At 32.9% G+C, this 9,764-nt stretch overlaps 1 protein-coding gene across 1 annotated transcript; it reads right to left on the bottom strand.

Moving 5' to 3' along the window:
• Positions 1-307: 307 nt before the first annotated feature.
• On the bottom strand, positions 308-2,732 carry LOC110097151 (peroxisome biogenesis protein 16). Its single transcript, XM_020823397.2, has 8 exons — positions 2,590-2,732; positions 2,326-2,383; positions 1,922-2,135; positions 1,533-1,831; positions 1,163-1,431; positions 869-936; positions 728-789; positions 308-586 (listed from the first exon to the last, which is right to left on the bottom strand). Exons 1-8 carry the CDS (start codon positions 2,656-2,658, stop codon positions 525-527), a joined length of 1,101 nt encoding a protein of 366 aa, XP_020679056.1. The 5' UTR covers positions 2,659-2,732; the 3' UTR covers positions 308-524.
• Between the last annotated feature and the right edge of the window lie 7,032 nt (positions 2,733-9,764).

Genomic DNA, 9,764 nt, shown 5'->3' on the forward strand with positions numbered 1-9,764 from the left:
CTAATGTATTTTAAGAAACATCGTGAAGTCATTTTTCTTAGCTACTACAGCTAATTAAATGAATTTGATACTTCATTTCTTCTGAATTGAAAGCCTAACCTTCTATTAATTGCATAAGTATTATATAAATTTTTAGATAAAAACAAAAAATATTTTAAGAGTGAACCAATCCAGTTCTCAGAAAAAAGGAATATCAATCTACTGTGGATATTAAATAAGTTCTTTGTTTTTAGTTCACGAGTAACTCAATTTTGCTAACCACTCTATTATGTGACTTAATCTTGAAGTAAAAAAGAAAGAAAATAGATAAGATGGCTCAACAAATTGCCCATTCCAATTGGGAACTTTTATAAACACATATCAATATATGGGTGGACAAAAACATTAATTTACATAGTTTTCAATTGTAAGATGCTAAAGTAATGCCGCGTGTATTGCAATTCAAGTTCAAACTACCATATCCTTGAAACAAATGACAAGCACAACCCAAGAAGATACTGTAACATGCTGACGGTTTAACTATCTCATGAACCTGATGTGTATGTGTAGCGAGTTTGAGCTCCAATTAGCAGTTCAACAATTTTACCTGCAACAACAAGTGAATTTGTTTCCTTAGAAAACTTAACTAAGCAACTTACCAAAGAGACAGAGCATGCCATCATATCATCAATGTCAACTAAACAAATGAAACAGGTGCCATTAAAATGTAAAAGAAATTGAGGAAAACCTGTGAGGAACCCAAGAAATGGGACCGGATTCATAAAGTTTTCAATTTTTTCAAGACGATGCCTGAGAAAATGGAATGTGTTAGAAACGATTCCAGTATAAAAACTACCTTGTAGCGGTACATGGAAAACTATATACATACTTTGTATGCTTAGTAAAGAATGGATCTCTCATGACATATAGTGCCCATATCAGTTTCCGTCTTTTGATCTAATCAAGGTGAATGATAAAAAATATTAAAACCAAGGAAAGTGCCACTAATAATCACAAACACATCACACAGAAAAAAAAAAAGTTATTTCTCACCTAGTTTAAGAGAAAAGAAAAACTATCATAAAACAAATTTATTGCAGCTTTTAATAGATTTGAACCAGAATGTATACTTTATAGGGAAAAAATCATCATAATTCACAACAGAGAACTGCACTTTACTTGCCTCATCTTTCTCTGGTGTAGAAAGGTGATAAAGTTTATCTCCATTTTTGGTACCCGAGCTTGTTCCATATAAGAGAAAGCTCAATCCAGTAAGTTCGATAGCCAAAGAAAGAAACCAAGGCTTCCAAGCTTGAATTCCATGTTTTCGAATCAAAAGAACATAAATAAGTGGCCTCAATATAGAGATAAATTCTCCCACCACAAAAGACATGCCATAAACTCCTTTCTGGGACAAAATGGTTGAAAGAGTTGGCTTCTTGAACATCATAGCTGTGATCAAAACATTAATTTGCAAAAACTCCATCATCAAGGAGACCTCAAACTCTTACGTGAAAACAAAGATGATTGCTATCTACAAAAGCAGTTTATACCATGAGGTTGGGAAATATAATGAAAGCCGTTCAACAACTTTTGATCAGATGCCATCCTAGCCTTGTCCCCAAACCTGTTCAGTGCTGCCATGGCTCTTCCTTCTAGACTTGAAGGTATTTGACCATTAAAATGGTGTAATTGCCCGGGTCCACAATATCCAGCACTCATTTCGGGATTCCTGGATCCTCCAAGATGAGGTTCTGGAACCCCAGGAAGCTTCTTTGCATTAAGAACCTCCCCGCCTTGAAGAAGCATATGATATCCACTATCATGAAATGAACCTAATCTAACCAATGCCCTGAATTGAAACTACAAACGTCACCCTCAAAGGTTTTAAAGAAAAATCAAGTAAAATTCAGCGCAATTGGTCGATAAAGAATTGTCTTACTTCGCTAATTCCATGAATATAATGAAGTTCCACTTCCTGTCCTTGCCATAGAAGTGCTCGGCAGCAACTTCAACTACTGTCTCCAAATCTTTGAGTATGGAAATGCATAAAGACCATGGAATCTGTTCCTCTGAACCGGGAGGCTGACATTTTCCGGAGCTTGTATTGATTATGTGTTGATTCACAGCGCTGACTATGCCCAGGAAAGCATATACTGTAAAATCAACTCGAACATTTCAAATTGCAATACGCATATAAAATTAATCCAACTTTTACCCTTTCTTAATTTCATCCACAACAGGAAGTGAAAACCGATGAATCAAAACAGGGAAACAAGCATGATTATCACAATTAGAATAACAAAAACAAAAATATCAATAAAAGTTACCAAAATTGCACAGAACCTGCTTCGGAACCTATCTCGTTGTTGGAGAAGCGCTCTGGAAGAAGCCATGTCAAGCCCTGGGCAATGAATCAAGACTAGAATTAGGCAACAAGAGGAATAGCAGATGCAAAATGTTTACTTTCGCCAGCTTCAGATAAAGTAGTTGGCTTGCAGAGATTTCGACTCGCGCGTAAATAGGTCACAAAAAAACAGATGCTCCAAGCGACCAGAAAACAGATACAAAATCGAAGGCAAGAAAGAGGGAAGTTAGGGCTTTAGTTACATTTGCGAGGGATTCCAGGGACTGCACGAATTCCCTGTTTTTCTGCACCCAAAGCTTGTAGCCTTCCATGGCTGCATATGCCTTCCTCAATTTCGATCCCCTTGAAATTTGTTTGAATAAATACGAGTAAATGTTTTTTTTTTTTTTTTTTTTTGGGTTTTACGTCCACGCCATTTTATTGAAATATGGGCACATTAAAATTTTAATATTTTATATTTGTAATTTATATATCAAATATGGGCATATTGAATAAAATATTAAAAATTATAGAGCAACATGAAAATATTTCATTCATTGCATCAATATTTGATCTATAAATTATAAGCATAAAATATTATATTTTTTAATATTAGATATCTAAATAGGATGATATAAAGTGATATGTATAAAAATTTCCCTTTTTATTAAAAATTTGGCTTTATAATGTAGGAATATATATGTCGAAATTTTTTTTACTTATTTTTAAATATATATATATTCGTAGTTTATTTCACATTAGAACAGGTCTTTCAACAAAAATCATTTTGATCTAACATGAATCACAAGACATTTAAATTAAAAATTTTCAAATTAAAATCGAGACCATCTGAGTTGTAATCTCAAAAAACTTAATTTCAAACTGAACATCTTTACAATACAAACCAATGACACCAAAATTCACCTAATCCAAGCTCAAATGGCCTCAAATTAAGGACCCAAAATATATTTAAAGGTTTTAAAGCATTAATTGAATGACTAAATGATATACAAATATAACATGTTATAGCTGAATCTAGTGGCTAAACGAAACAAATCCAAGAAGCCCAAGATCACTTAACTTTGACATTATCATTAAGGTATTAAATACTTATTGAATGCCCCGTGATTGAGGAAATCAATATGGGTCGTCTGATGGAGCAGTCCGAATTTGTGTTGGATCTTCTCTATATTTATGGAGCATGCCACTCTAAAAATATATAAATAGACCTCTACTCTTCATATGAAGGAAAGTTGGAGGAGGCTTAGACCTTGGGCTAGAGATTTAAGTGATGAATCTCGAAGCACCGCCGTTAATGAACCCTCACCACCCAGCCATCACCATTGGACTTTCATCGACTAATCATCACAGACATCCACCCGGTCACCTCTACCGGACCTAAGCCAAGCATTGCCGCCGAACAATAGTTGTTGGACTTTCATCTCGTTGCCACCATGTGGTGTTTTTAACAAAATTGATATGTATCTTTAATTTGGTGTTTTTAACATTTTCAAGCACAATTGTCGACCAATTGGCCATCAATATTTAATTTATCGTCATTGTTCATCAATCTTAAGTAAAATCAAAAATGGCTTTCAATAATCATTAAGAGTCACCACTCTCTATCTGTCGACATAAGTCGGTCAATCGATTACATGCTACAACCAGGATTATACCACAAACCTTTTATTTAAAATAAAGCTCATCGACCCACTTTCTTACACATAGTATTATATTTTAAGAGCTAACCCAAATTAATTATAATATCAACAATCATCATTCCTTTAATTACACTATGCAAAGTCAATATCAAATATGAAATACTATATTTTAAGAAATATAGGAAAATTTGTACAATATGCACTAACTTAAGAAAAATCATAATTATCAATCTACTTCATAAAATTATATAATATTACAAAGGTATAAAAGCTTAATAAATCAGAAGAAAATCTACGGGAGATATAAAATACTTAAAAAACAAAATCATTGAAAATTTTAGTAAGAGCTAGTTACTTACAATGAGTAGAATAAATTTGTAATAAGAAAAACATACAAAAAAGCCCAAAGAATTTCTCTCTCCATTTTGTTCTTCTCCTCCTCAAATTTTAATTAGGTCCGGACACATGACGTAGCTCTACATCCAGACGCCAATAAAATGTCACCATGTGCTCTTACTCTTTACCGCGCGGGCCGACTACCCGACCCTGACCGGAACCCAATATTGATATGTATTAGCTGATTTGTACAGACCAAGGTATTGCTAGGTTTTGCTCGGTATTGCTCGGCAATGAGAAATATCATTCTGTCAAGACCAATACCTAGCAATACCGAGCAATACCTCGGTTTTGCTAGGTATTGCTCGGTATTGCTAGGTATTGCTCGGTATTGGTCTTGACAGAGTGGTATTCTCGTTATTGTCAAGCAATACCTAGCAATACCTAGCAATACCGAGCAATATCTAGCAATACACGAACATAGCAATACCGGGCTTTTATTTCGGGTCGGGTCGTCGGGCCGCGCGGTAAAGAGTAAGAGCACGTGGCGACATTTTATTGACGTCTGTATATAGAGCTACGTCAGGTGTTCGGACCTAATAAAAATTCCTCCTCCTCGCCTCTTTCCCCGGCAAAGAATGAAATAAGAGAGGGGAGAAGATAATGACAAGGATATTTAACATTAAATATATTAAAAAATTATTTTTGTATTTGACGTCGGAACACCCATGTAATAACCCATATTTAACCTACTGAAATAAATTTTGAAGAGTTATTATAAGTCCAAATCACAAATTATTTTGTTATAACATATATATTATAGTGATTTAATTATATTATTTTTTTCATAATTTTTGTTCATTAGTGCAAATCCTTAAGAAATTTTCTATAATTTTTGCAGCCGCAAAAAAAATTATATGAATTTTATACTAAAAATTGATTAAATTATATAATTATAATATTATTATATTATTATTAATTATTAAATCTAAATCCATTAACAGAATCTTTTAATTCACCTTTTACATTCTTTTGTCGCAAGCTAGAGAAGAAATTAGGGAAAATAAGAGAAAAAGTGAGAAGAGAGAAAAGAAAACTTAGGATTTGGAAGCTATAAAGTAATTTTCATCAATCGATTATGTTGGAAGATTTACTCATCTTATTGTAAGAAACTATTATACTATTTCCAATTTCAATAATTTGATATTTTTAGAATTTTTTTGATCAAATTTTTATTTTTGTTATCGAAAAATGAGAATAATATTTGTATTGGTAAAGCTTTCATCATGTAGCTTTTTATATCTTATAGAGATTGAGATTATGAACCTTTTAAATATTTATTTCAGATGTTTTACCGGATGATTTGAAAAAAGTAGAAATTTTTATCAATTCAAAATTTTATTTTAACATCTAAAAATAGTATTTTAGTTTTATTAAAACTTTAGAATATTGTTATATATGATCTATGATAATTTGATTAATTTAAAAAAATATAAAATTATACTCAGTTGGGTTTTCTGTTCCTACCGTTATGATATTTTAACACTTTCTTAATTCAGCCTAATTATGCTTTATTTATTGCAATTCATTGGAAATGAATATGGGTATGCTATTGAGTAATAGCTAGTCCCTATTATTATTATAGTACTATGATAATAATATGTGTGTGAAAAAACAAATAATGATGGATTATTCATAATCCATCCATTGATGTATGTTGGTTGGAGACGAATTAACTTATATAAGATGGTGGCCGACAAACTTTCATTTAAATACTGTGGTTTGCTTATATCCTCTATTGATTCACGTGTTTTACTAATTGGAAGTTATAATGAGAGAATTACTGTACTGATGGACAAAGAGTGACAACTCTTTTTTATTGGGCTAACAGTTTACCGATATTTATACACTGTTAGAAATTTATTGATTAAGCCAGAACTTTTTACTTGTTTAGTATTACTTCTGAAAAGTGTGTTATTGAGGTATTGCTCATATTATTGTACAAATTTGTTATTACTACATAGATTTACTATTACGACATTATTTTATTTCTCCTGCCATTGATTTTATTTTATTGATGCAGACACTGATACTATTTGATATTATTTATTCATTCGATTGATACTGAGTATGTGACATACTGAGTACATAATATACTGAGCATGTGAACTCTACAGGAAAAACGTCAAATACCGGCGGTTTTTTTCGGCGGTTGGGAAAGCAAAACCGGCGATTTTTTTAGGCGGTTGGGAAAGCAAAACCGGCGGTTTTAAATTTTACCAGCAGTTTTTCGGCGGTTTATATTGGCGTAGGAAACTTTTTCCGACGGTTACTTTAGGCGGCAGTTTTCCGGCGGCGGATGCCGCTGGTGACTACCGGAATTGTAACCGGCGGTTCTCCGGCCGTTAAGCCGCCGGTTATATTACCGACGGCTAACCGGCGGTCACTTTACCGTTAAACCGCCGGTTCATATTGATGTCCGGCGGTTTGCCGGCGGTTTATGGACCGTCGCTAGTACCGACAACTTAACGTACCAAACCCATCGGTTAGGCCGCCGGTAAAAATCGGTGGTCAAACCGCCGGCGACAACACCGGCAACACCGGCGGTCTATAAACCGCCTGTTATAACCGCCGGTAATAAGCATTTTTCCTGTAGTGGAAATATTCGATAGCATGTGTAGACTATTTTAAGGTTTTACATTATTAATATGATTCTAACAATTTTTATTAATGCTTTGATTTTATTAATTATAATATTTTTTTAATGATTGTTAGTACTAATTCATTGACTGCTTTATTAATCTAATGCAATTTGATGCCCATACTAGTTTACTAATTTCCTCATTGTATTATTTTATGGTATATATACTTTATTGTTACTACTTATTGCATGTTAGGTTTCCTATTTCTACGCATATTCATAAATCATATAAATGTTATTGTTATTACTCGACTACTCACATGTATATTGCTCCTTTATTGTTCTTTGAGTTTAATTATTAGATTTGTTTTACTTTTAGGGTGCTTGAGCTTATCATACATTATTAAATTATTTCAAGTCACGATAAGGGAGTAGGTGTGTGAGATTAATCAGGATCCTTCAGGTTTAGATTATTATTCTTTTAGCTTTTTTTTTTTTACTCAGGACATAGTAGTTGCGATATGATTGTGTAGGTCTTAAGTAATGTAAATGATTTTGAATAAATAAATAAATATGTATATATTGATGTTGTAATTGATAGTTTCACTTATGCTGGTGGTTATATTAATAAAAGAAATTAGGTACCTCAGGTTATTATTTATTAAAAAAAAAGAACAATTCTTTCAAATTAGATTTTGGGACATTACAGCCCATCTACTACAGCATCGCATCATTGCATATGAAAGAGCCTTGTGTCGCAACTCCACCTTAGCATCATTGCACCTAATTTATATTCAAAATTCTAGAGAGCTTAGAGTCATAGTGGAGCTTTCTAGCACTACTCCCCTTGCCAGCCCAGTGCCACAATTCTACATACTAAATCAAATTCTCAGGTTTTAAAATAAATTCATTTTAAGTTTTTTGGGTTATTACAATCTCCCCACCTTAAAAAAATATCATCCTTAACATGTCTCTATTAGCTTGAGAGATTTCATGCTTAAAATAACACCACCAAAATCAAATCAATTTGAGGATTAAGGATCAATATTCAAGAATTTATGTAAAAAATTTAATCAAAATCAATTCTAAAGCATCAAAAAGCTTAACTTATATATATATATAAACAAAATCATTCCAGTTGTATCATTCGACACTTTAGGATCAATTTTTTTAATGGTTTTTATATGTTTTATTCTAATATGAATATGTCCATACCCATTCCAAGCAATGGGCATTTGACCATTTTGTGCCCAAAATTACCACATCTAAAATATTGTCTTGTCACCCTTTAATAGGATCATACATGTCTTCTCCCACGCTAGACATATTGTAGAACACATGCTTTCATAATCTTGTCAATCTTTTTCTTACTACTTTAACCCATTTTCTTATAATTCGGGCCAAAATGTTTTACTAATCTATTACTAACCATCTAGGCAATCATGTTAACAAATTTCATCATATTCTCAAACATTATTAAAAATACTTCAGTATCAGATTTATATTTATTTTCTTTTCCTTTTGGATCCATTTTAACTGATCAATGAATAAATCTCAAATACAAAATAAATCATTCAAAATAAGTAAATCTACAAACACATTAAGTCAATAAATGATGCAATCAATATTATAACTCAGGTTACAATCAAATTCTTCCACTAACTATTATCTTATACCTCTCTGTGATGCCCTATTAACCTCATTTTTGTATAAGATCATCAAGACCTGTCTAGACTCCTGTTTGGTGACCCTATAGTTGATAGTTTTCCATTTGTTAATCATAGAAACCCCAATCAATTTTTAATCCAGCCTTCAATCCAATTCCCACACTAGACTCCTATCCTGCCTACAATCAAAGTTCAATTGATCATCAATCAAATATTAGTCTTATCCAATCAATCCCAATCATTCAATTGATTGTGATTAATTCAGATATTCCAAAATTTAATTAATCAAACCCCAAAATCCAGCTCAAACTCAGATTCCCAATTCAAAACTTAAGGCCAAAAGTCCAAGTCCTGAAACCCTTTATATATAATCTTTCAATCACTTTGAAATGAAATTAAATGATCTCTGATTTATGATCCATCAAATTCATCTTAATCAAACATGTATCTAGAGTTAACCCTTCAAATTTGAGCTCATTCAAAGGTCTCTAGCCCCAGAAACTAAATCTATTTTCAAAGCTGCAAAAATCATCAAATATTTACTGTCTATGCCACTATGTCAGTCCCTTTGTTGATCTTGATCTTAGGGTCTTTCCAAGAATGCTTAACCATGCACATAACCTTTGTTATAGTATGTTGACCAATAAAATGCATTTTGCAAGATTCAGTTTGACCTAGAGTGGGCTAGGGGTCAAAATGATCAAAATGCCATTTGAGGGGATTTTTAGACTTGGACTTTTGGCCAAAACACAACATGGTTCAATATCTCAACCCTTTAAACCTCTCCCAATGAATCCCAAATATCATTTGGGATCTGTTGGGCCCAAATTCAAGTTTTGGTTTGACCTGGTTGACCAATTCAACTAGGGTTGACCAAAATGCCCTTTAGAGCTCCAAATATTCATTTTGGACAAAATGACCAATCCATCCTATGAGACCACCTACACTAGTCTCTTTTGATCAAACTAAGCATGTTGAGCCCATATCCATACCCTGGTAACCTAGTTGGCAAAGTCAACCTAGGTTGATCAGACCAACCATAAACCCTATATTCACTCAATCAAACACGAGATCAATCTCAAATTATTCAAATTTATTTGAACACCTATCCTAATGGTTTGGGCCTGACTGGA

This window comes from Dendrobium catenatum, unplaced genomic scaffold (assembly GCF_001605985.2).
Source record: "Dendrobium catenatum unplaced genomic scaffold, ASM160598v2 fragScaff_scaffold_1024, whole genome shotgun sequence".
Classification (NCBI taxonomy): domain Eukaryota; kingdom Viridiplantae; phylum Streptophyta; class Magnoliopsida; order Asparagales; family Orchidaceae; genus Dendrobium; species Dendrobium catenatum.

What these genes read in the sequence shown, in the direction of transcription:
- LOC110097151 (XM_020823397.2), bottom strand. Translation starts at nt 2,658, where the DNA reads ATGGAAGGCTACAAGCTTTGGGTGCAGAAAAACAGGGAATTCGTGCAG. An exon ending in CGAGATAGGTTCCGAAGCAG is followed by an intron (nt 2,136 to 2,325) that starts GTTCTGTGCAAT and finishes TTGATTTTACAG; the next exon opens with TATATGCTTTCCTGGGCATA. An exon ending in TTATATTTCCCAACCTCATG is followed by an intron (nt 1,432 to 1,532) that starts GTATAAACTGCT and finishes TTTTGATCACAG; the next exon opens with CTATGATGTTCAAGAAGCCA.